The sequence below is a fragment of the Nothobranchius furzeri genome, chromosome 6 (assembly GCF_043380555.1).
Source record: "Nothobranchius furzeri strain GRZ-AD chromosome 6, NfurGRZ-RIMD1, whole genome shotgun sequence".
Classification (NCBI taxonomy): domain Eukaryota; kingdom Metazoa; phylum Chordata; class Actinopteri; order Cyprinodontiformes; family Nothobranchiidae; genus Nothobranchius; species Nothobranchius furzeri.
The window spans coordinates 58488301-58515780 of NC_091746.1; the positions used below are offsets into that span (position 1 = coordinate 58488301).

At 41.0% G+C, this 27480-nt stretch overlaps 1 protein-coding gene across 11 annotated transcripts in view; it reads left to right on the top strand.

Moving 5' to 3' along the window:
• The window catches only part of nedd4l (NEDD4 like E3 ubiquitin protein ligase), a 71584-nt gene that overhangs the window by 9536 nt on the left and 34568 nt on the right, over positions 1 to 27480 (top strand). For 7 of the 11 annotated variants that reach the window (XM_015942883.3, XM_054744424.2, XM_015942884.3 and 4 more), the window contains exons 1-8: positions 8289 to 9476; positions 20278 to 20328; positions 22806 to 22867; positions 23096 to 23201; positions 23727 to 23884; positions 25297 to 25432; positions 25530 to 25715; positions 25839 to 25916. In XM_015942883.3, coding sequence (XP_015798369.3) covers positions 8412 to 9476; positions 20278 to 20328; positions 22806 to 22867; positions 23096 to 23201; positions 23727 to 23884; positions 25297 to 25432; positions 25530 to 25715; positions 25839 to 25916 — 1842 coding nt within the window. In that variant the 5' untranslated portion in view covers positions 8289 to 8411. Of the gene's footprint in view, positions 1 to 2062; positions 2145 to 3720; positions 3760 to 4549; positions 4604 to 8288; positions 9477 to 18734; positions 18771 to 20277; positions 20329 to 22805; positions 22868 to 23095; positions 23202 to 23726; positions 23885 to 25296; positions 25433 to 25529; positions 25716 to 25838; positions 25917 to 27480 lie in introns of those variants that run through there. The other 4 variants (XM_015942887.3, XM_015942888.3, XM_015942889.3 and 1 more) reach the window with 2 other exon arrangements.

A 27480-nucleotide genomic window follows, 5' to 3' on the forward strand; every position in this document is an offset into this window, starting at 1 on the left:
TTTCTGCCTTGTCAGCATCCATCCAGACCGTTTTTCATGGTAAAGTCACATATACTCCTCTTACTATTTGTGCCACTTACCTCAAAATGCTTTGCTGTTTCTATTTTGAGCACTCTGTCAGTAAAGCTGCAAAGCCTTATCTCACAGTTCCCGAATGCAAGCAGTTTCTATCTGCTAGGCAGACGTGTCTTGATGGAGCCCATCAGCATGAGTTGTCACATGGTGTGAAGTCCACAGTTGAAATGCACTGAAAGTAATTCAAAGGCTCGTTAAACAAAAATAAATTAAGAAATGGTGGGGACCCCCCCCCCCCCCATTTTATTTTTTTATATTAAGCAGCTGTTGAGTTGTATTTGTTTTTTGTGGTGTGTCTGGGCTTGGTCAACCAATTATTACATTTATATTGTATTTATTTAAGTATTATTAGCATTGTACTAACTGGTATTGTCAGATCAGTTTGAATCTGCAACGTCTAGTGTGGTGAAAACTGATTTATTCTGTAAACGAATTCTTCTGTTTTTGCTTTTATGTTGCTTAAATGTTTCAGATTAGCAAACAAGATTCAGTATCAGATCTGATTGCTGTCAGAACTGAAGTGTTGAGCAGATATTTCAGTAGAACCTGTTTGACAACATAAACTAAGCTAAAAAGTCTCAAAAATAGGGGTGTGTATTGGGAAGAATCTGGCAATATGATGTTAATCTCAATACAGGTGGAACTCTAAAAATGTACAGCACCATGCAAAAGTATGTTAATGTCAGTATTCGGCTCAGACTGAGAGACCATCTAAAGGCTCAGGAAACTTTTACAGGTGTTCTGGATTCATTAACAGATTAGAGTGACACTTTAAGTCTAGAATATTTAAACTTTTCACTATATTCTAATTGTCTGAGATTTTAAATTTGGAGTTTTCATAAGCTGTGTGCCATAATCATCACACTTATAACAAATAATGGCTTGAACCATCTGGCTTTGCGTGGAAATAACAATATCATATATGCTATTGCTATTGCTAGTGCTAATAATATCATATATTAGTTTCACCTTTTCAGTTGAATTGCTGAAATAAAAGAACTTTTGCAACATATTTTTTCTAAAATCGAGACGATATTTGTAATTTTTAAGAAAGAGTTTAACTGTAAAACTTAGGCCAGACGCTTCGAGAACACATCCATTTTTATCGTGAGATCTCTCTGTTCTGTTGGAACGAAGGCAGTAAAAATTGCCGCCACCTAGCAGTCAGAGTTTGAATTGCACCACACCAAAAATACACTGACTGTATGCATGTTAATTCTCAATAGAAAATTGAAATACTGTCAATACATTGCCTGTGTTCAAAGATATCCATCACTTGGACAGTATAAAGTAGTTGTAGCAGAACAGCTGGTACTTTTTATATATTATTATTACTTCCACAAAGTTTCACAACCCCTTATCTACAGTCTTTACTGTGGATGTTCCCACATCGGAGCTACTGTCGTATATAGTGTCTTGTCTTTATTTTTGCATTCTTGGTCACTTTTGTACTACTTTGCTTGGTATTAGCAAATATCTGTTATCTACCATAAAAACGATACTAATAGAGGAAATCTGTATTGGCCCAAATATTTCTTATCGGTGCATCCCTAGGGTTGGTTTGGATAACTTCTGAAAAACATCTAGTTTCACTCTAAGATTCTCTGATTTGGTAATTTGTTTGTTTGTCTGAAACATTTAATTGAGACAGAAAAATAAAAAGAAGATATCGTGAACCCTAAACAAAAGTATAACCTGGAATTAAACAGAAACCCTTACCACATATGTTTAGACACAACTAACGTTGTGATTAGTTTTTAGTTGATGTTAACAATTTGTTCATTTTTCACCATTATGACCTTTTTTTCTCCAGTTATGAAGTTTTTATTTCAGTATTAGTTTCAAAATGAGTTTCAGTATTGTTGTTTTTACATAGCTAAAGGAATTTAGTACATTTATAAAATTATAGAAAGTATGTTTACATTTTTTTGTTTAAATGAATTTGAAACTGGTCATTGTATATTTTAATTTTTTTTATATTTTGCAGTGATCCTTACGTCAAACTCTCGCTCTATGTGGCGGATGAAAACAAAGAACTTGCTTTAGTTCAGACGAAAACTATTAAAAAGGTAAGTCCAAGTAGAAGTAGCTTCCCAATATTTAGCATCCCATTGATGTAACACCTCCTCCTGTTATATGGTAATAAATGATGAATGACCCACACTTGTACAGCGCCTTTCAAAGTCATAGGACTCCAAAGTGCCTTACACTACAGTGTAACATTTACCCATTCACACACACATTCACACACTGGTGGTGATGAGCTACAGTGTAGCCACATGTGCCCTGACAGAGGAGAGAAATCTGAGCTCCTGAACAGTCACCTCCCTGAAAACTGCCACCATGCCTCAAATGAACTGTCATTTGCAGAGAGAATAGCAAAGAGTCTAGAGAGAGACATTAGCCAAATCCTTTGCCCCAGTGGGCTCTCCCCTCCTTTTGGGGAGAACATTTGTTCACAGCAGGGGGAGCTATTACTTGATAATAAGGTTAATTCTGTTCAGAAAATATTGAATTACGATACTTAAATTAAGCCCATTGAGTTGTCATTCACCATTCTGATATCTAGGTGTACAACATTAAAGCTTGACTCATCATAGCAAAAATATCTGCATCATTGTCGTTCTTATCAGTTCAATTTGTGAGTTTGTGGTTAACTACAAGCATCTGTCAGCAAAATCCTCCACAGGAGTTGGGCAGTTCAGGCCTCCATGCAGGCACACATATGCTGCCAGTGGCTATGACTGCTTTATAGGATATAAATAGCTGACAATACACTGCTATGTAGAGCAGAAAAACAAGTGCTGCTCTTGGCTCGTCTCTGGGTTCTGGATGTTTTTTTAAGTGGGACATCTTTGATAGCATCTTTGTTGTTGAAGTGAGACTAGCTTATGGCAGAAATAATATAAAGCATGATGGAGACTACGGTATAAAAGAGAAGCCCAGCTGGGACAACATCAGAATGTTACCTTAAGGAGATGGCATACCAAGCACCAATACTTGGAATGCTGCCTTGGAAATGTGTTGTTTTACAGACTTTGTATTATAGAGTTTTAGTACTAAAGAAGCTGTTTTTTAATCATCGTTAAAACTGGATCATTATACATCCATCAAACTTTCTTCTTTCTGACCTCCCCCTCAGCCCCCATGTATCGATGCATGTGTTCTAGACTTGGAGCAGTTGTAGCCAGACCCAGGGTAGTGATGATCTGATTGTTCTTTTCTGATTGCAAATTGTTCACATGTTCGGTTTAGAGTCTGGTTCTCCCATTGGCAAACGTTTAGGTGATGGACCTGTTTTCTGTGAATGCAGCTTGTCCTCTGTTGGCCAGTAAAGCTGCCGGGCCAGTTGATTCAAAAACATGCATGCGTGTCAATGTAACTGTTACTCTGGTACAAGTCAGTTTTGATCAAAGTTACATGGAGCTACAGTACTTCAGAGGAGATAAAGACCCAAAAGTGGCCCCAGAGCCTTTGTTTGCAGACTTTTAGTTTATGTCTGTGAGATTATCTTTGCAGAAAGCATCTGAAAATCATTGTGACTATTAATGGATGGAGCCTGTTCAGGTTTTATTATTTTATTGTAAACCTTTCATTGAGTCCCACTGTGTTACAGAGTTGTTGTCTAACCTCTCTGTGTTTTAGACCCTCAACCCCAAATGGAACGAAGAATTCTTCTTCAGGGTGAGTTCAGATCGTTTTGATTTTCCTTTTTCCTTCCATAGATGATGACATTCTTAATCTTTGGTTGTAGTTGAGTTAATCCCCTTCAACAACACGAAACTGAACATTTTGTCACATCTATGTTAAGAAAAATGTTCTAACCTGCACGTTTTTGGCCCTGTCCACACGTAGCCGGGGATCTGCCAAAACGTAGATATTTTTCTACGTTTGGGCCTGTCATCCACACGAAAACGGAGTTTTTTCACACGAAAACGGATCTTTTTAAAAACTCCGGCCAAAGTGAAGATCTGCGTTTTCTCCGTTTTGGGGGTCTGCGTGTGGACAGACAAAACCGGAGTTTTAAGGTCCGCAACGTCACTTTCCGCGACAATAAAATGCTGACATCACGTGTGCGACCTGTGTTCACACTAGCCGACAGCATGGATGCCCTCAGAGCTGCGCTCGCTTTATCAATTGTCCAAGCGCTTTTTGCTTGTTTGTTTCTGCAAGCGGAATTACTGCTCCTTGTGGAAGACCACAGACGAAGGACGAGGTTAAGAACGGGGGAAGTACTGCCGCCTACAGGTCTGGCATGTCCTTAACAACGTATTTATCCGGGTACGTGTGGACAGAGTTTTTTTTTTAAACGAGGTGGTGTGGATGCAAGTTTTTGGAGGGGCGGATATTCATTTTTAAAAAAACCCGGCTACGTGTGGACTAGGCCTAAGCTTCTGAAGCATGTTTAGTACATGTACATCAGAACCCGATCCCTCCAGCGTCATCTCAACTTGTTTTCTTCTCCACAACACAGGTGTGTCCCCAGAACCACAGGCTGCTCTTTGAGGTGTTTGATGAAAACAGATTGGTAAGAATCACTCTACATACATGTATTTTTCTCTTTTTTCAGATGTAGTCATTGCATTAATTGATTATTGTAATTATTATTTTTGCAAATTTTTCTGATGATTACCATTTGATCACTACTTTCCTTTTCATCTCAGATATTCTTATATTGTGCGACTAAGTTAATTCAAATTGTTCTGACTTAATTTCTCCACAGGAGTGATTAATCATAAGTTTAAAGATCTACTTTCCTGCATCTTTGTGTGTTCTGCTGGTTTCAAGGCTCAGCTATAACAGCTCCTGTTCTCCTTTAATGTCAGATTACTCAGATTTCCTTCCCAGGCGAGAAAACAAAATTTCTCAACTCGTGAAAATATTCATGTTCTGTCGCCATGAGAACTAAAATAAATGTCAAGCGTGACTGCAATTAACGTCACAAATAGGTCTTGACAATAGATTTGTCAATTCACACTAATGTGTAAACGTCACCATGGTGGGATGTCTGATCATGACAGATGGGGATGTGGTTGTTGCTCTGTGGTATAAATGAGGAGTTTTATGTCATGTTTGTGGAGATCTACGTTCTGGACTAGATAAGACACATAACCTGTTTTTTTTGGTCCAGAAATGAAAATGGTAGGTAGTTTCCAAATAGCATAACTAGGTATAATTAAAAATATTTTAATGACTCAATCTGGTTTACAAAGTTATTCACTAATTTTTTCCAAAAGTTTACTGTGGTCTCTTGTATAAATGATGGCATGACGCTCTGGTGCTCCTGTTTCGTGGGGTTAAGGTTGGTGGAGACATGAAGGGATGGAAAATGACTGGCTTTAGCGTGTTATCATTAATGTTAATGATATACAACTGTGACACCTCTGCTTGGCTAACAGCAGCTGGACTCTTCCATTGCCTACGCTTGTGCTTCTCATTTGGGTGGAAAAAAATGCATCATCCATCTCGATAAATAAAACAAGCTTGAATGGATTCTCCCATGTTGTGGAGTTTAGTTTCTACATCTGCTCTAGCCTGGCAAGCCAGACTAAATAAATATATTATTTATATAAATAAATATTTTTTTAGCCAGGGAACGCTCCATTGATGGTTCTTGGTCGCGGGGTGGATTCTACCGTTGTTTATTTGCATGCTATATGAAAGAACATGACGTCTCACCGCATCGGGTGGTCAATGAAACAGTTGCCATCTTGTTCCACTCCGTAGCATCATCCCGCCCACCAGACCAATAGAGCGCCTTGATTGGCCCACAAAGCCGATAGAGCGTTGTGATTGGCCTGCCATTGTGGACCAATCCCAGTAGTCTATTGGTTTGAAACCCCGATAGAGAGCTGTGATTGGCCCGCCAGAAGGCTGCTAGGGGGCCGCGGAGGTTCCAGTGGAGCGTTGCTAGACAGTTTGGTCTAATTCACTAGGCCATATCTGCTCTGCTCTCTCCTGGATGCTAAATCAACACAGCCTTCCCTTGTCACAAGTTAAGGTGAGAGAGGCCAAGAATGCAAATTTCCCCCTGTGACATAGAGGAGCCTGGCCTTTTCTAACCTGATCATTTTCCTGTCTATTTCCTTTCTGTGGCAAATGCAGACTGTAGGCGTTGAAGTGAATTTCACGTTCAGCATTCATACTCAGAGTAACCAGTTATAATAAAAAATAAGAGGAAAAGGTTTTACACGTTTTCTCAGTGAACGAGTCCTCGATGATACTTGCTTTACAACAGAACACAAACGCTGTAGAGACATCAACATTGCAGCTCTCCCCAGTACAGTGGGAGCTCTGTTGCTATCTGGAAGCGCATCACTGGCTGCCTCAAGCACAATTCACTCCTTATATGTCTCAGGAGGTGCCATTTGTCTGTGTGCATGCCAAAGCAACTCTTCCACAACTGGTCAGTATCTTTCTGAAGCCTCTTCCTTTTTTCGGATGAGATGAGATGTTTGACAAAGCTTCTTCTGTGGTGTGTATAACCAAGTCTTTTATTTCATGTTTGAACTTATAAACAATTATGTTGTAATACAGCGGCCGTCTTTTACTGCTTGTGCCTGTGAAATATGATGCACAGAAGACGTTTAAGTCATAGGTTGTACAATACAACACTATCTTGTTTGAGTCAGACATGTTCTGTCTTTTTGCAGACTGGGCTTTCTGCCATCAGACCACACATTGGCACTTTGTTTCTGTTATACAGAACATTCTCCATAACATTTCACGCACACATTTATTGACCGTGCCTAACACTGTAGGCAGTGTTCATCACCAAATTTAACAGCCTGCCAAGCCACAGTTTGTTGTACGACTGTCATTCTTTTTCCTTCTTTACATTTGTTCCCCTGTTCAATATGATACACCTTCAGTGGATCGTTGCGGCTTGTTTTAAGGCCAAGATGAAGCACTGTGGGCTGTACCACAACCAGTCACAGAAGTTAAAACGTGGCCGCCACTTTTCACCCTTAAATGTCAAATTATGATACAGGCTTTGGCTGCTCTTTGCTCGCTCTCCCACTACTGCTGCCCTCAGGCAAAGTAAATGCTGATGAATCCTGTTGCGATCAAGCAGTGTAATCATAAAGTATTTTGGTTTGGAAAAATGTCTCTTTCTAGTGTACTTTCTACTCTTGCCAGATGATTTCATACAAGTTCTTAAGTATTACTTCAGTCCTTAATCCATTTGGTGTTGCCGACAGGGATCACAGCTGAATTTTATCACGGAAACAGAGTGACCTATAAAACAGCCATCCAGTTAAGTGTTTGGCAGTGATTTTGGAGGCAGTGTGTCTATTCTGTGTCGAGTAGATGCATCTTTCCCTGGAGACGACTGTGCTGTTTGCCCCTATCAAAGCTGCAATCTGTCAGATAGTCTGCTCTTTGCTCTGCTGGAGCCTTTAGTCGCGTCCATTTTTAGTAATAACTTCCCAAACAAATCCTTTTCAGTTCCATGGCTGCAGGAAGGCTGTAACTTACCATTTTTTCTTGTTGACTTTTTGATGTGTATTTGTCTAAAGGCCATTTAGTCTGTCCAATGGTTGGAAAACCATTTTTATCTTCTGTACCTCATTGAAAGAAGAGGCTATAGATTGTGTGTTTGTTTGTGGACATGTTTCTTTGCTTTTCTGACCCTCTCTCTATTTTCCTCCCGGTGATGACATCAGAGAGCATTGTTTAAGAAAAATGTTCAAATCTAGTAAAGATCTTCAGATACATGTAGGCAGAGTAACGAGAGACGTCAGAGATGAGAATGAAGGAAAGGGTGGACCGTAGTTAGCAAGAGATGACTCAGGGATGAGGGATTTGGTTGACACTTGAGGGCAACGTGGGGTTGTAACCAGAGGTGGTGGGGCCATTTTCAGTCACATGACTGACAGGCAACCCACTGTCACCTCGGTAACCAGGAGCAGGCAGGCTCTTATCCAGTCACGTCAGGAATGCTGGCTGTCACTCGACTAGGCTATTTCTGCTGTCTGTTGCTAGTACATGGTGTTACCAAGAGTATATTTTTTATAAACTTTTTCTTTTGTCTTGTCTTCACCTCCTCTTGAAGTATGTAGTGTTAAGTTGTCAGCCGGTTTACAGTTACTGTAAGGTTTCTGTGGTGTGACTTCTTTCTCTGTACGGTTTGATGTGGGAAGAAAAGTTGTGGAAAAGACTTGAAGAGGGTGGGAAGAGAAGGGGGAGAGAGGGGGGTGAGTGGTGGAAGAAAAACGGGAATCACTCATTGAGCCAGCCAAAGGAGAGGTGGGCGACACGAGGAGAGGAGAGAAACAGCAGCCAGTCTGAGAGAAAGTGAGAGTGAACGGGAGCTGAAGGGACGGGAGGCAAAAATGGCACAGCGTCTGCGTTTGTACTTTGGATCTGGCCGCAGCAACACAGCCCCGGAGATTCTGGAGACGGGCTCAGAGGAGCAGCGGGGAGAAGGTGAAGTGCTTGGAGAGCTTTGCGTGCACCCACCTCCATTAAGGCCTTCTCAGGAGTTGGCTGTGCAACACGGCCCGCCAATGATTTCTGGTTCGTGCTCGGAGCTTTCACTTAAACGCAGCTCCTCTATGTTCATACCCCAGCTCGCCGCCTACGCTGAGCCACGTCCCACCAAAAGCTCGTCCATGCACATTTCCCTCCAGCGCTCAAATGGATCAAGTAATCGGGAGCCTGGTGGCCATGCCGATGATGTCCCACCACCTTGTTATTCTCCAGGACCTGCACCTGCTTATATTGAACCTATAGTGAACTTTCCACAGCAGTCGCCGCCTCCATACTACAGCTCAGATTCCATAAACTCGCAATGTTGTCTGACAGAGCCAAACCTCCCGAAACACACAGTCTTCAGCATTGGTTCCAGCAGACGTAAGACACTCAGAGGAGGTCAACCAGGTATCACTGTTGGTGCCGTTTCTTTACGGAGCTATTCTACTGATAGTTCAGACATCCAGCGTTTTAGGATTCTTCCCTATGGTGGTGATGGCTGGTCTGTCCAGCAAAACAACCTGGACCCATGCTTTGGTGATAACGCAACACAAAGACTAGTTTTTCAGCTTCAAAAGAACCAGAACCATACCCAGAGAAGACGGCTATCTCCTTTATCCCAGGAGGAATGTACAGACTCTGGACGTGGCAGCCCAAGTGGTGTCCGTACGATGCATTATCCAAAAATAAGACTGCAGCGAAGCTCTTCCCATCAGAGGCTGTTATTGGAGAGTAAGCAGAAAAATGGCACAGACTTCCAGACTGTACAGGACAATCAAACCAGTCTGGAGCCGGATTCAAAAAAAGCCTCTAATTGTTGTACTTTTAAAATCACTGGGGAAGCCCCCAGAAGGCAGCAACATTTCAAGATCTACTTTACCCCTGGTGGAGATTCTGATAGTGACCTAACAACACTCAACCCAAAGGTAATGATTGTGAGAAAGTTTTGTTAGACTCTGGCCCTTTTCGAAGAAGTAATGGTATAGTAAAGTTTTTTGCTGCGTATTTTGCTTTGTGGATACATGCAGAGAGATCTCTGGAGTACAAGAACAGTGCGGTCACATTCTGGGAAGTGAAAGCACAGACACAGTTGCTGTGCCAGATCACACTCACATTGGTTTTCTTTCACTTCTTCACCACAGGTATTTGACGCCTTATGCACATCATCCCAGTAATTTATGAAAGAATAACAGGAAAAGGCATGTGGATGAAAGGATAATTTGTCCCCCGACACTTGTTGGGTTCTGTGCCACAGAAATGTGACACCCAAGTTTTGATAATACGTCCCAACTGCAGTCAGAGGTCTTTAAGAGTTGGCCCTTTCTATCTTTAGTCTCTTTCAAATGTGGTTGTTGATTTTAAGAGTAGGCAGACGGCCGTTCTTGTGTTCTTGCCTGGTATGGATGCGTAAATTTTGCAGCTGCTGTGCAAGTGATTAAAACTAAGATGTAATTACAGCCTAAGCACAGATCAGGCTAGTTCACTTTTAATTTTGCCCCCCCTGTTATGTAAAACTCAATCTGTGGGGCAAAACTGTTCTAGAGCTTTAAGTTTATTCATTGTGTCATTTTAGCAGCCTCTTTTTTGTTTACAAACTGCTACTGTATGCATTTCACATATACTGCTTTTGTTATAAGAAACACAAAGAGATGTGTGATGCTAGAGCAACAAGGATATCCTCATTTAGACTATAAAGACAGGTCTTCCCCATCTAATCGCCCGGAGCTGGAGTTGCCCCCCCCTTAAATCCTGGGCATTGGATAACAATAGTGTGCACTTGTTTGCCTGTGTGTGCCAGACAGACTTGCTGCAGACAGCTACGCCAGAAAGCCATATGGTCATTACAGCCCTGCCTTGATGTCCCAAACAAAACCTTGATCTTACTGAAACAACAAAAACCACGAAGGTTACGTTAGGTGGAGGCAGGGAGCGCACGGAGGGGTTGGGGGTTTGCTTTTATTTTTGTCCTGTGGCATGTGGCCGGGGTTCAGATCACTGTTGTTGTGAGGGGATTGTCCCTGTCGGCTCTGATCTGTCTGAGTGGAATGCCATTGTAATTCAGTTGTGTCAGCACAGAGACCATTAAGTAGGTGGGTCAGGGTTTGACACCTCAATAACAAACTGGACATCTTCTCGCTTGGATCGTAATTGTTTTGTTAACGAAAAAGTTAAAAACCTTTATTCATTGCAAAGTAGAGGCCGACCGATATGTTCAAGTTTTTCTATATCTACCATCGGTCGCAAAAGTTTTTAAAAGCCAATTTAAAAATAGGCAGCACGTCCTCTGCTGCCCGCGGATAAACGAAGGAAGCGACACCACCAACGGCGTCAGCCGGATGATGCTTGCAGCTGCAAAAGAAACGTTGCAGGTAAATAAACCTTTTCCGTGTTTTAAAAAAAACTGAAAGATGGAATTTGAAACTCAACACAGCAAGAACACACCAAAGATATATGTATATATATGTATATGTGTATATATATATATGTGTATATATATATATATATATATATATATATATATGTATATGTGTATATATATATGTATATGTGTATGTATACGTATATGTGTATGTATGTATACGTATATGTGTATGTATGTATACGTATATATGTATACATGTATACGTATATATGTATGTATATGTATATATGTATGTATATGTACATGTATGTATGTATGTATGTATATGTATATGTGTATATATGATAATCAGCTTTAGATATTGGCCATGGGCATGAAAATTCTTTAAAAATCACTATCGGCCTTTAAAAAAACCATATCGGTCGGCCTCTATTACAAAGCTGCTGTTTTAAGACTTGGTTTATTGTGATTTCATTTCTCTAAAGACCTACACCAGTTAGCCATTACAATATTAATTTATCCAGTTGTTCAGCAAAAGAGAGGGACATCTGAGGGTTCCCTGGATTCTTTCCTACCAGCACGTCAGCAATAATGTCTTTCAGGGTTATGTATTAGGTGTCTCTTTGAATTGGGTATAGTTAATCAAAGGGTTATTTGTTTGAGCCCCGCAGTTGTGTCCTTGGGCAACACACTGAACCCAGCTTGCCTGCTGGTGATGGTCGGAGGGACTGGTGGTGTAGGAGCTTGGCAGCCTCGCCTCTGGGCAGCTGTGGCCACATTGTTGCTCATCTCCACCAGTGTGTGAATGTGTGTATGACCTTTTAGTTGTAAAGTACCTTGGGGGGTTGTATTTCAAATCTAGGCCATTTACCATTTCACATGAAAACTGTATTAGATTGGTAATGGTGGAGTTTGGCGGTCAAATGGAAACCCCAGACACTTAAGGGTTGTTTGAGTAATGGGCAGAGCAGCTTTTGTCGACCCACTGTGCCCTTTTGGTTGACAGTTGCCAAACCTTACGTCACAGGTAAGGTAAGGTTAAGCACCTCGTGATTTTTATCTTGAGAGGCGCTATAGAAATGGGGCAGAACATTACGTTGTACCAAAATTAAGCCTTGTTTTTCACTTTAGTGGTGCGATCACTGAATGTTAAAAACAAAACTAACCTATTTGAAACGGCAATGTTTGTGAAACTAGTGATCCAGGTAAAGTGACCTGTTGGTGATTTATGTTCTTTCTTTGAGATGGCTGTCGAATTCTGTCGTTTACTTATGTCAAGCATCTTTGTCCCTCCCCCTTCTCTTAGTTGTTCCTAGCTTACCCCCACTCTGAGAAAAACCTGTTCCTGGAAGGCAGCTGTAGCCTCAGAAGTGACCCCTTCTTGACTGTAATGTTATCCCTCTGCACACAAATAACCAATGTTTAAAATGGGTGTTGTGGTTAAGGAAGTGGAAAAAGACAGGCCTGTCTGCAAAGACAATTTGTGCCCCAGATGTCTCTGTCATTGCTAAATCTTTGTTCAGAAGTTAAATACAACAGGATCAGAGTTGATGTGTTGTGTGACAGCACGATATTAATGTTTCCAGGTGAAGAGGGTGTGCTTGGGGTCATGTGCAAAACTCTTTGAGTTACTAGACTTTATTTCATTTTCAGTTTCTCTCACATATTTAGTGATGAGATTAACGACTTTTAAAACAACATTTTTTAAGTAACGTAATTAATTACTTTCTTTCGTCATAACACAGTTTCTGTTATTGATATGAAAAGTTGTGCCTTACTATATAGTTCAGCAGTGAGATGTGTTAAAGTTGTTATCATCTGATCGGGAGCTAAATGGACGGATGTTTACATCCAAGTGCATCACAGCCAGTGAGCAATGAGGAAGATGTGATCAATAGTATACTGTACAGCCGCAGGCCCGGAGATCCGGAGATGTGCTGCTGCAGGCATGGATCTGCGGGTCTACAGTCGTACCCTTCCTGACGAGACAACCTGGCTTTCCAGGAAGGTCCGCTCACCTGTTCACCGCTCAGTTATCAGATCATTAATTCCTTGACACAACCTCTAATCTTTCTAGATCTCCTCCAGTCAGCCAGCTGGAACCGGTTAGTGTTCCTGATCATTTCTTTATCTCTACTGTAACTGTATCAGTCTCAGATGTCTTGGGCGCTCAGGTGTTACTAGAACCTACTGGGTCTTTACCATCCAGCACTTCTGCGTTTGAGTCTGACCCAAGTTAGTAGATTTAAGTCCTCATCAGATTTTTGCCTGTTCTAGTGTCATTTTTGAGATCATTTTTATTCATAGATATGCTGTTACTAGATAATAACCGTTTTTATTAAACAATGTCTCCATTTTGCCACCACACCGCGGCGGCATCAGGGTTTTCTGTTTGCAGTTATACATTGTAGTTGTTTCATATCACACAATGGCATTTGAATAGTTTAGATTAGTGTCATGTTTCCTGTTTGTAGTTCCTTCTGTTAATTGCCCATTTATTTCAATAATTTAGTTTTATGACAAAAAATTGAACAAGCATGTTTTTGTGTTCAATTCTAGTTTGTCATTTATATTTTAGTAATTATAGTAAATGAAGGGAGTTCTACTAAGAGGTGATCCTATTTTTCTAGAATATTTTATGAAAAATTAACGCAAAATTGACTTTTACTGGTAATTAGTTACTTAAATAATCTTGTAACTCAGTCATGAACTCGGTTACTTTTTGACAATGTCATTACATTTTTAAAGTTACGTTCCAATTTTTATCTAGTAAAACTGTACACATATGTCACTGGATTACAGCTGATTTTTCACACCAAATTTTAGTCCAGTCCTTTTGCCTCTATTTCATTAGTTTTTGTCAACATTGACTTGTGAATAACTCGAGGGATAAACCACATGGCAGAATTGATGGCATGTAAATCAGTTTTGAACTGTATTTTGGGCACATTATGACTAGTAAACAGATGCAATTTGTTCTATGTTATTAAAATGATGAATATTGCTATATATCGAGGTTGATCTGTTAGAATATGGGATGTGAATGACAGCTGGTATTACATCAGATTGTAGTTTGGTGTCTATATTATGGTGCAGATTGGCTAAGGTTAGCCATGGTGGCCATCTTGAACTTGATCAACTTTTAAAGTTAATCAAATATAAATCCAGGAATTATTATCAGTAGGTTTTGCTAGACTGGTGGTTCATGAGGCATGTTGCAAACAACCACACAGAGACATGATCTTTATCACCTGCCTTTCACCTTTTTGTGGTGGATGACAGAAATGTCTAGAACACCTTACAAGCATTAAAGAGACAACGTGTAGTTTTTACCACCAGTCTCTGGAAATATCTATCGAAATGTTGTTGAAAATTTGTTAAATGATGCGCAGTGGTTGAAAATTATTGGTGGCCTCGTAACTTATAACCATAAAAATCAGGTCTAAAATACACGGGAGCGGGTCTAAGTCTCTGGGCGACCCCATGTTAGACCAAATGTTTCCTTCTACGGGAGCCCGTTGGACAAAATTCATTTACTGATTTGTAAAAAACGGTTACAAATTTTTAACTATTCATAAACGTTATCGTTTTCTACATTTACCTCTGTGCTCATTGCCAGTGATGAAAGGGAATCTGATGTGCTTGCCATTTTGATGAGGTTGAGCTCGCAGGGATTTTTGACCCTAATGGGCATCCATTGATAAGGTCTTACTCAAACACAAAAATACCGCTTGCTTTCAATGATTTAGGTTTGTACTGCCACCAATCGCCAGGAAAAATACACACAGTCACTTTTAAATGTAAAATTTTAACTGTGATAAATGGATGTTGTACTGTTTCAAAGGTTATGATTCTACAGTACAAAGGTTTCTGACTCGAGACTGAAAGTTGCTGTTTGGGAAGCAAGAATCAATTCTGGTTCAGGCTGTTCCTTTCTCCCACCTCTGTTCTCTTATAATCCAAGTGTTTTGTACAATTTAGGTGTTACATAAGAAGTAAATTATTGGTGGGCGGCGCAGTGGTTAGAGCTGTTGCCTTGGGGCAAGAAGGTCCTGGGTTCGCTTCCCAGCCTGGGATCTTTCTGCATGGAGTTTGCATGTTCTCCCTGTGCATGCGTGGGTTCTCTCCGGGTACTCCGGCCTCCTCCCGCAGTCCAAAAACATTACTGTTAGGTTAATTGGTCTGTCTACATTGTCCCTAGGTGTGAGTGTGTGTGTGCATGATTGTTTGTCCTGTGTGTCTCTGTGTTGCCCTGCCACGATGGACTGGCTCTCTGTCCAGGGTGTACCCCACCTGATTGCCCATTGACCGCTGGAGATGCCCCCCCCCCCCCCCCCCCCCCCCCCGGCGACCCTGCATGGACAAGCAGGTTCAGAAAATGGATGGATGTAAATTATTGGTCTGGTTGGATTGGAAAATGACAACAGATTCCAATGTAATATTAGACAGATCTCCATTAGAAAATGACTGTGTCTGTGTTTGTCTTGTGCACTCAAAGGTTGTTTACAAGTTATTATGGGACATATTTGTAATTGTTCCTCAGTGAATTGGAGGTCAGGTAATTATGAAGGTTTTCCAGTGGATTTGATGCTGTCGTCACATTCCTTCATAAAAGTAATGTAGTTGCTACATAGGGGAAGTTTAACCAGTCCGCTGTCTGTTCATAGCTTTTATGTGCATTTTACTTACAGTAATGCTGCATTTGATGAGACTAAAAGCCGTGTTAGGAACCAAAGTATTAAACCTTGTAATGATTTAATTTACATGTTATTTAATAAGCCATAAGGCATAAGATTCCATAGCAAATATGAAATCACCCTTATGGATCTGTGGGTACTGTTTAACCAGAAGATTGGAACTTTTTATTGCAGGGATTGGATAACAGCGTCGTAATTAATTCAGAGACAACAGGAGAGAGAGTCAAGTTTAAAAGTTTAAAGATTTATTACTAAACAATTAAAACGAGACTAACTTAAACACTAAATGTATGGTGTAACTATGGTGAATGAGACGGAGAATGAGATAATGTGGAAGTTTGCTCAGAACTAGCAAATCCGAAGAAATGATTAGTTCTGATGGGAAATGAAGGTGATGTCTTCGCACTAAGCTTTGGTTAGGAGATTCATAAACACATTCGATGCCATTCTTGTCGGCCTACATACCCTGCGTGGAAGTCCCCGTCTAGAACACGAGGTGTAAAGGTCCAGCTTGACCTTTATGGAGCCGAAGCCCGTAGAAACAGCCGCGGCAACCGACCACCAGTCTTGAGATACTTCCGGGTCACAACAGTTTTGTTGGCATCTAGCGAGACCCAAACCTGGGTCGTGATGGTTCAGCTTTTATTCTGAAAGTAACCGTTGCAGCAGTTGGAACAGCAACAGATTTTATCCAGCTTGTCGTTGGTTCTTTTGGCTGAAGAGGAAAGTTACGGATTGGACACTCCGACAACTTCTCTGGAACATTTTGAACTGGCGTTAAAGATGACGTTGGCATAGTTTTATACTTCGGATGTTTTGGTTTATGGTCGAATGAAAAGATGACAGGTTTACCAAGCACCACCAAAACCACGCCTCCATCAGATCTGGCAGATTCTGATTGGATCAGTAAAAGCTACGTGAGATCAGTCCTAGTGGAAACATTTAAAGTCATATTACATATAGGATTATGTAGCGTGATGAAGGTTCTCTGATTTGTGCCAAAGGTCACATTTGCCCAGCTGGGTCAAGCTGGGTCGAACAGTACTTTGAATCCACAGATTAAACCCAAGGAGCCATGATGTCTGCTCAAGATCATAACACCAGTATCTGCTGTTCCGTCCCAAGAAGGACACTTCAAGCCACGATGATAATAATTAAATAATAATGAATAATTCATTGATTTTATTACTGTTTAAATAATCATAACATGATCACTTTGCTCATTATAAAGGTATCTTAAGTACATGAAATGATTATTATGCTCTGGGTATAATAATGATTTATTAAAATGATTAAAGATGTGTTCAGCAAAGAAGACTTTCACCCTTATTCAGCTAACAGAGTTCAGATAATTAATAACTGCATCACATGTTTTTTTAACGCATGAGCAAGCTTTCTTCCGGAGAGAGTGGGGGTAGTTCTGAGAGCTTTTGGTAAAAACTAACCATCAGACTTCACGTCCAGTTCTGAACAAGACATCTTCCTGAGGAGCCAGGGACAGCCACCCTGCTGGTACTCTGCAAGCCGTTCTGTCACGCCGACAAGAATGGCTAAAGAACAAACGAAACTAATGAACTAACGAAAGACTCTCCCAGAGTCATTTGATTTCTGAAGTTAAGTAAGACGATAACGTGCATCTGCCAAACGCTTCGTACAGCCGTGTACCCGGCTACCACTCTGGACCTGAGCATCGGACACTCGCATCTTCCTGCCAGCCCCGAGTGTCATCTTGGATGAACCCATCTTCCGATCTCCGGATCCACAAGAGGGTCAGCTGTTTGGGTGAGGTAGAACACGACAGATGACGTTTGATGCTGTTTTCTCTCGAAATAACTCAGTTACCTGCAAAACATCATTTCACCCAGAACGCTTCATTCTCTCTGAAAGAAACCTTCTGAGAACTACATTCACGCATCCAAAACTCATCATTCTCATTTTTAGCTCCATTCAAACACAGGTTTGCTTTCAAACAAAGTTTAATATCAAAGCTGTTAAAGATTGTCATTAAAATTGCCATCCATGAATTGTCATTTTATAATTGTCGTTTTCAAATCTTTCGTTTAAAATTGTTAGTAATAAAATGTCTTCATTTTTAAACTTGCCTCATTATTGAAACGAAACACAGAAAACGGTTGCATTTTCAGTTTATCGAATGAAAATAATCTTACTGAATCTTCTGTTTAATAAATAAACTTTTGCTATTAATTTAAGTATCTTAAATTAAGTATTAATCCGTAGATTAATCCTAGACCAAGCTCGTTGGTGTATGATCATCAATCGCTTATATTAATATTTTATATTGATATATGATAGAAGCTTCATATATTAACTAGTTTGTGTCATCCTAGTTTTAGCACTGAATAGCACAGTGTTAAAACTGTGTGTGCGAGGATTTTACCCCATTACAATTATAATAAAGTAATTAATATTTTGATTTCACAGATTGGTCACATCTTATTATTGACTAACACTTTGTTTGATTAGCTTTATGAAAAATAGAGTTCTTTGATTTATTAAAAGGAGAGTCCTTTCTTCATTCTTCTCCTGAGCTGGAAAGAAGCAGTTTATAAGCAAATGCATGAGACCTTGAAGCCATATCTCATGCTGACTAGTTCTGTGTCAGAGGAGAGGGGGAGAATGACTTTTGGTGGAAAACAGTCATTTCATTCCATTACAACCTTTTATTTCTGTAGTGCTCTATGAATAAAGCTTGGTATGGTATATTCTCTTTTGAAAACTTCCACTTGCATTTTTTTAACCCATAATCCTATCAAGGGTATGAAAATAAAATAAATTGTTGCACATTACATTTTTAAGACTAAGTCGATAACAATCAAAAGAAAAGCGGGTTTTTTCTGGGCATCACAGCGGACTGGAAAGTTTTTTCTTATGTTGCGTTAAAAAAAGTTATGTTTTTGACTGACAATAATTGATTAATGTTATTTGATTTTGACTGTTTATTTTTCTCTACAATCACCAATCCTTTCACAATTCAAACTCACTTCCTTGTTTGCTTAAGTCCAATTCATGGTTTCACCCTAACTACTCAGTCAAATCAGCTTCAGCCAGCAAACAGCTGCGTTGGTCTATGCCTGTTGTCTAAATAAGTTGTGTCCTACACACAGGGTGCTTCCAAGAATGGGCTTTTCCATCTCGGACAGGTAATCATTGCTTAATCTTGGACAAACCTGTGGGTTTCTGCAAACTGAAGCACAAACCTTCCCTGGTTCCTTCCTGTTGTCACATCTGTCCTTTTCTCCCTCTGTCAGTCAACTTGGTTTCATCTTGGTGGCAGTGGATGTTGTTTTTCCTGGCTGGTTCACGGGCTCTTAAAATGAAAGCCTGTCCTTAAATCCAAAATCCTAGATTGTGCCTTTTGTGTGAACACCTGTGACATTCTGGGCTGATTGGTTAGAGAAATAAGTCACCTGATTAATGATGAAGATTAAAATCATGTCATCCATATGAATATTAGTGACTCTCTGAGATCAGTTTTTGGATATATATTAAAGGGTTATAAGATGAGTAAGTCCTTGAGTTTAACCCCATTTTATTAGGGTAGTTGTTCTATGTTTTTATTTAAATCCATAAGATTGTCCTTAATTTAATGTAGAGATTGTAATTTAATGTAATTTAAGATGCCACATTCCAATAAAGGTTTTAAATAGTGTGTGTCCACCTCTGTTTATGATGAAGATGAGTTAATAAACTTCTGTTTTGGTTTGCTAAATGATGATGCATGCTAGCTCTTTACTAGCCAAAGTTAGCACCACGTAGAAGCTATGCTAACAATGTATTCAGAGACGTAGGTTCATATCATGATTTTTTTTTTGTTTCTTAAACGCCCTGCTAACATTGTTAGCATTGGTTCCTCATGGGTGAATGACTGATTGTGTTGTAAGGCGCCTTGGGGGTCCAGGACTCTAGAGTCCAGATTTCTAGAGTCCTGGACCCCCCCAAGGCAGACCATTTATCATGTGCTAGTATAGAGCTAGCATGTATCATTAAGCAACCCAAGGCATAATCTATTAACTTACCTACATAGTCATGAATGCAGGTGGATACATACAATTTAAAACCTTTATGGTGTCTTAGATGTGGCCTAGGTCATCCTGTGTATGTTGTTGATGGTTATCCTTGGCAGGTCCTGCAGCGATGGCGTAAAAATGCCATAGAGAACACAAACGTTACTGTGACCCAGAAACAATTCAGCTGATTAAAATGTCAGGAAGTGTCCGCGGCCGGGGGGGCTCTACAACAGGGAGACAGTTGCCCTCCTGCAGATCTGCCCCTGATATTACCTAAACTCAGACCAAAAATGTGTATCAGTCAAAAAATATAACAATCTACCATCAAGTGCAAAAAACCCAAACAAAAGAAATGCTTGATGAGAAGCCATGGCTGTTTCACTGTAGCACTTCAGACATCTGAGATTCTTGTTCAGATTTCTACAGGTGTTCATAAAGAGGGCTAGAGGGTTTTCCTGGATGCCTATTAGATAAAAATCCTAACCGTTTTTCTCTGTTGCTGACAGATAAAAGAGAAGCATTTAGTCTCAACACTGCGATTTACCCTTTTCTACCCCTGCTGAAATGTGTTTCTTTTCTGACACATGATCGTAAACTTACTTATAATTGTGAACCTAACCTTCTTGTTCTATTCCCACAGACCAGAGATGACTTCCTGGGACAAGTTGATGTTCCTCTCGGTCATCTGCCGGTGAGATTTTTGTCTGTGTGTGTGTGTGTGTGTGTGTGCGTGCGTGCGTGCACGTGCATGTGAGAGCCTACACACACACACCAACTGGCTGAACACCATTTGGAAGACTCAGCTGTTACTTATCGTTCAGTGTTGCTGTTCTTGATTAACCCTCATGAAGGTCAAGCAGTGCCGATGTTTGTGTGTGAAGCTTTGTTTTCCTTGTCAGACCGCACTCTCCTTGTTAAAAACGGAAAGTGGGTGTTCGGGAATGTAAACACGGTGACGTAGGTTATGAAAGCGATGGGAAAAAGTTACACCTGTCGGATTCACACGCTCTTGTGTCTGAGATGTGTGTCATCAGTTTGGTTGTTGCTTCCTGAAGTTTCATCCAAGTTATCAACCTCCCATTAGTTGAAGTGATTAATGATTAATTTCCTATTTGGCTCCGTAAGGTTTGGAGAGTTTGCCAGCAGGTAAAAAGCTAAAGCTGATGCATGTTGAGAAGGGATCTAGCCCATGCTGAATCCTAAAGGCACTTAGAGATTTTTCTTTCTGTGAAAAGTGCATTATAAACACGTCTCACCTTTATGTTAATATTGTTTTATTTGATGCACTCCACTTTGAACTGCACCAATCCAGCAACTGCTGCATTTTAATAGCTAATATTAAAGGTGAATACACCAATATTTGCACAAGAATAATTTCTGTTTTAAACTCTCAGTGACACACTTTGCAGAGTGGATTTGGCATTTAATTTTTCTTGGCGTCTGGAAAAGCATCTCCTTCTGTCCCCCTTTATTTGACTTTCTGCCCCCTTTATTTTGGTCCAAGATAGGCTACTCCTATGTAAGGGAAACACTGGAAGTTAACTGCTAGCATTAGCAACTCACTCACGTGGCGGAAGCTCCTCCAAGCTTATTTGTGGAGATAAAACATCCCATGTCCCAGAGCAAACGGAGTTAGTGCTAGAGTTGTGTTGCATTCATCCAATTCGAGGCAAGATACCTAAATATCAGGAAATAAGACTCAAAATCCTCCCGTTGGAAGCACGGCTCTGATGTCGCAGACTTGGTCCTGCTGGGCTAGGGGCTTGTGGGCTTTTATGTGCCCTGAGTTCTGCCTGCAAGGCATTCATTCCTAATAGAAACCACTGCAAGTGTATTGATTAAACGAGTAATCCACACCGTTAAGGAATATTAAGACCCTAAATTGACTAAATGAAATCTTAAATTTGGTCAGTATTGATGTGTCTTTAAATTAAAGGTGTGGCGGAGGATGTTTCTGACTTTCAGGAAAGAACCACACTCTCCACGTTTTGGAAAAAAATAATGTGTCAATGCAACACATTCTCAAGGTAGTTGAAACCTCCCCCTCGTGCTGGCTCGGTCCAAACCCGACCAATGACGAGGCCGCTCCCACCGTTCACTTCATAGAGCTGGCTTTTAGAGCGACCGACACATCAATAACGTGTTCGCTAGCAAGATGGTTAAGGTTAGGATAGGGGTGAGGGGAAGGTTAAATAAGAGGATAAGGTTAGGTAAGGTACAATGAGCTTGTATGGTGCCCTGGCTGCGGACATCCCAACACGTCAGTTTTACGCAGCATTGGGATCGCCAGTTACAAAAGGGAAAAACCCCTTTTCGCACATAAGTAACGAAAAAGGGCACTTTTGGCGTCAGGGGTCTGACGTGGAGAGTGGCTGACCAAGCGTTTGTTTTTGACGCGCTGGGAGTGAATGTGTTGGTCAATGAGAGCGAATGCCCAGTTATCCTTGTTTGTTTACAAGAAGCTGCCGGCCCTGCAGCTAGCTTCTTCTAGTAATCTGAAATGAATTTCTCCAAATAGCATGTTGGACTTTAGCTTACCTGCGAGCAGAAACCTGGCGACAGAAGTGGAAAACAAAGCAATGCAGCGTTTAAAAAAAATATGAGTGTTTAATAGTTTATTAGGTGTTAGTAGGTAATAGGTATTACATTTAGTTTTGAGATTCCTGCATATACCCTGAAAATGTAGCATGAAATTTGAGGTAAATATATAAACTTTATTGGGAGAAAAACCCTCATGTACGGTAATTTAATCAGTTGTGGTTTAAAACTGTAATTTAGAACCAGTATTTACAGTTTCATCAGTTCTAAAATCCAGTAAGTCCTATAGAGCTTTATTCTAATAGTTTCATTAACATTCTGATTATTGTTAAACTTTTAGTGTTTAAAATTGCACAGTCATATGGAAATGACCCTCTTGAGTTAAAAACATCTCCCAGAGCAAGATGGGGTGTTCTGCCAGCACAGACTGGTTTGGCCCAGTTAGAGAGCATTACTGTGACATTTCTGCTGTTCGGTGTGTAACTGGAGAGCTGCGGCGTTGCATAATGATCCTTGGGTGGGTTTGCTTTGGGCAGTACTTTAAAATACTGACTGTGATAATGTCTCTCTAACATTTTATTTTCACCAGTGTGTGTACTCGGTTAACTAATGTGTCCTCTTTGTTTTCAGACAGAGGACCCGGCCATGGAGCGTCCATACACATTCAAAGACTTCCTGTTGCGGCCAAGGAGGTCAGTTTTTCCTGATTGATTGCAATCTTGGTAAACAATTAGATTAAAAAGTAAAAGTGCATTTTTTTGATTAAATTACAAGTTTTTATCAACTGGGGATGCGGAGGAGACGATAAGGGAGTGTTAAATTACAGTCCTCATTTAAAGAACGAGAAACCCTGAGCAAATTGGCAGAGAGGGCTCTTGTGATTGTCTCACCTGTGTTTCAAACATTTGTTTTTGTTCCAGCCACAAGTCCAGGGTGAAAGGTTACCTGCGACTGAAGATGGCCTATTTACCCAAACAAGGAGGACATGAGGAGGAGGAGGCTGGAGAGATGAGGGAAGAGGCTGAGGTAAGGTCTCAGACAAACTGCTGACGTACGCTCTACCTGAGACATGCTTTATAACGTGAACCCAGACCAGATTTCATTACTTCCTTCCACACAGTGACAGCACCGCTCTAGGCCGAAAGATGAATGTAAATGTCCTACTTTAAACCAGTAGAAATGTGTTTACTAGGAATTGATGGAAAAAAAAAGTCAACCCTTCCTTTTATTAATTCTTCTGAGACATTGGGAAGAATCTGGTTGCCAGAATCTGTTAAATGTGTTTTCCAGGTCAGGGTCTGGAAAGATCATTTACTGTGTGGCCTGCTTTTTGCAGAAGTAGGAGCTTTGCCTTGCTTTATTTAATGTGTGCTTTTGCAGTTGTATGCAAAAAGCCTCACAGATGAGGTAACGTTAAGCAGCAAAAGTAGCACGATCTGACAAAAACACCATTGAATGTAAACTAATACTGGTCTTTTCTTGAATATCGTAAATTAGCTAAAAGACATTCTATCAAATGTGTTGTTTATTTTATTTTATTTTTTTTGCCAGGGTTGGGGTGATGAGTCTGTGGATTCAGGCTCACAAAGACCTCAGCAGCTTCTTCCTCCATTGCCTCCAGGCTGGGAAGAAAAGGTGGACAACCTGGGACGGACCTACTACGTCAACCACAACAACCGCAGCACACAGTGGAAACGGCCTTCCAACATGTACCTCTCACCTCTTTGTTCTCTAGTTTAAGAATAGTTTTAATGAATCGGAAAATGGTAGAATGCCTTCTCTGGGTCAGGGATGAGGTCCTGCCTCAAGTGGAGGAGTTTTAAGTATCTCGGGGTCTTGTTTACAAATGAGGGAAAGATGGAGCTCAAGATCGATGGGTGGATTGGTGCTGCCCTGCAGTGAAGCGGGCACTGTACGGGTTTGTTGTGGTGAAGAGAGAGCTGAGTCGGAAGGCAAAGATCTCGATTTACCAGTTGATCTACGTTCCTCCCCTCTGCTATGGTCACGAGCTTCGGGTAGTGACTGACAGAATTAAATCACAGATACAGGTGGACGAAATTTTCTCCGCAGGGTGTCTGGGCTCTCTCTTGGAGATAGGGTGAGAAGCTTAGGCCCTGTCCACACGTAGCCGGGGATCTGCCAAAACGTAGATATTTTTCTACGTTTTGGCCTGTCATCCACACGAAAACGGAGTTTTTCCACACAAAAACGGATCTTTTTAAAAACTCCGGCCAAAGTGAAGATCTGCGTTTTCTCCGTTTTGGGTGTCTGCGTGTGGACGGACAAAACCGGAGTTTTAAGGTCCTCAACGTCACTCTCCGCGACAAAAAATGCTGACATCACGTGTGCGACCTGTGTTTACACTAGCCGGCATCTGAAGCCCTCAGAGCTGCGCTCTGTCACTACCCGATCCATCAATTGTCCAAGCGCCTTTTGCTTGTTTGTTTTTGCAAGCGGAATTACTGCTCCTTCTGGAAGATTACAGACGAAGGACGAGGTTAAGAACGGGGGAAGTACTGCCGCCTACAGGTCTGGCATGTCCTTAACAATGTATTTATCAGGGTACGTGTGGACAGAGTTTGTTTTTAAAACGCGGTGGTGTGGATGCAAGTTTTTGGAGGGGCGGATATTCGTTTTCAAAAAACCCCGGCTACGTGTGGACTAGGCCTTAGTCATCCGGGAGGGGCTCGGAGTAGACCCGCTGCACCTCCGCATCGAGAGGAGCCAGCTGAGATGGCTCGGGCATCTAGTTAAGATGACTCCTGGACGCCTTTCTGGTGAGCTTTTCTGGGCACATTCAACTGGGATGAGACCTAAAGGAAGACCCTGGACATGCTGGAGAGACTATGTTTCTGGCCTGGCTAGGGAACACCTTGGGATTCTCCTGCAGGAGCTGGCCCAAGTAGCTGGGGAGAGGGAAGTCTGGGCCTCCCTGCTTAGGCTGTTGCCCCCGCAACCCGACCCCGGAGAAGCGGAAGAGAATGGATGGATGGATAATTTAGCATGCAGGATTAAAATTAATCTGTTGATCTCTTTATTATTAGTCACCTTTTGACTTTTGTTAACATCTGATCTTTGATTAATAAGGACACCTTATCTAATACAACCTATTCATTTGAAGGGATATGATCTCAGAAATTGAGAGCGACAATCAGCAGCGGCAAATCCATCAGGAAGCGCACCGGGTATTCCGAGCCAGGCGCCACATCAGTGAAGACCTGGAGAACGAGCGCCTGGATTCCAGGGACATGGACAATGTGAGGGGACATACCAGGAGTACACCCACCCGGAACCACAGCTGTCCTCTCTGATAATCTCACCAACACATGGCTGTCTCCATTGTTTTTCTTGCAGTCCTGGGAGCTCATCACAGAAGAGGATCCCAGCGACGGCGTGGCCCAGTCCCTACCCGGCCCCTCCTCTGCTCTGACACCACAGCGCTCGCCTACACCTGTTGCCCAGGAGTTCTCTGAAGATTTGAATATGAGGTTGTCGCTCACCCCTGATACTAACGGTGAAGTGCCAGGGCCCAGCTCTCTGGTGAGATATGAGTAAAACCCGGAATCATCCGGATTTAAATGACCTCATGGTTTAAAATTTACAGTTCTGGCCTTTTGCCTCCAGCCATCAAATCTATGCTCTGTCCTCGCTTTCTCTGAACAGAGCCAGCTGTCAAACAGACTTCGCTCCTCGAGTATGACAGATGGAGTCCGTGATCAGGCCCAGGCCCCTCCAATAACGGTACATTTATATGAGTCCTTTCATATTTTTCATCACATTCCACTTCTCTTACCTTTAATGTCCTTCCTTACCTCAGCACCTACATGTTTGGCGTCATTTAACCCCTCCTGTTTAACCTGCCTGACTTCTTTAGATGTACACCATCCATTCTCTCTCTTCCACGTCAAATTTCCTTTCCTGTCTCTTCAAATTTGACCTTTACTGTCAAAGCATACCTGTATTCTCTGTGAAGTAACCGCACCTGTACTTACTCGCTCCTCGCTGCTGTCTTCGTGATTCTCCTTCTGTTGTTTTTGGTGTGTGGTAGAGAAGTTGTGCCAGTTGTGTATCATAACATCAGCGAATGTTCAGCTCAGCAGCGTCATGTGATGTGAATCAGATGTTGATCACACAGCTGAGTCACTGCACTGAGCTACGGCTTTGTTGAGCGATTGAAAATTACATGTGCAAATGTCAGCCTTTCTCCTTTAATTATAACCCTCTTACTACAGAGCAAGTCATCAGAGGGAATAGAAACACGACTTCTGATCGTTTTGAAAACAAATATACAAGTAGACTGAATCTACTTACATTTTTAATCATCCTGTTGTTTGGACCTAAATAAATGGCTACTGGCAGGGTAGTAGCCAGAAACTTGAAAAGTAGGTGTTTCGCTTTTTTGGGTTTCATAGTGTTATTAAATTAGTCATAAATGAACAAATACTTGTAAAAAGTATAGAATGCCACAACATTTAACCTTCAAAAGTTATATAAAAAATACAAAACCTTTTAATAATTATGTTGTTTTATGATTATTTTTCCAAACAGTGCAACACAAACATTGCCATATTCATAAAATGAGAAGCTGAAGCAATTTTAAGTAAACTCCAAGCTAGATGTGATGAACACACGTCATTCAGAATAGAAACTGAGGTGAAAACTGTAAAAACAGAAATTACAATTCTTTGTGCCCTCCTGGTTTATTAAATTATGTAATTATTGTTTCTCTTTTGCTCATAAAAGTTGTGTTTGTAACTGCATCTTGATCAGCTGATTCACGAGAGAGAGGGAGAGGGAGAGAGGGGGAGAGAGAGGGGGGGGGGGGGGGTGTTTGGATACCTGAGTATTCATCATGTGTTAATAAACTAACAGCATTTGTACAATAATTGGATTTTTAATTTAAATGCAAATTCTGATGTGTATTACAGAAAACGGGGAGGCTTGCCATAACATTTAAAAGCCGTCCCTTGTTATTTGTGCCATCATTTAAAAAAGTCTGGTTGTCGGATTGATGGCGCAGCTGCTCTCTGGCTAATACTACAGGTCTGTTTAGAGCAGGGGTGTCCAATCCTGGTCCTGGAGGGTTGCTATCAAGCAGGTTTTGTGGTTTCTGTAAACTAAATAACTCAATAAATCTCTTGATATTTGTAGAACTTCAAATATAAAACACTAACAATGTGCAAACTGTTTCAAAACAGTAGAACAATGGAAATGAAACAGATTCAAGTATTTTTTTAAAGTGTTTAAAATGAAGAAAATCAAACGGTACCGATAATAATGGTGCAAAAATAGTGGCTGGTTGAGA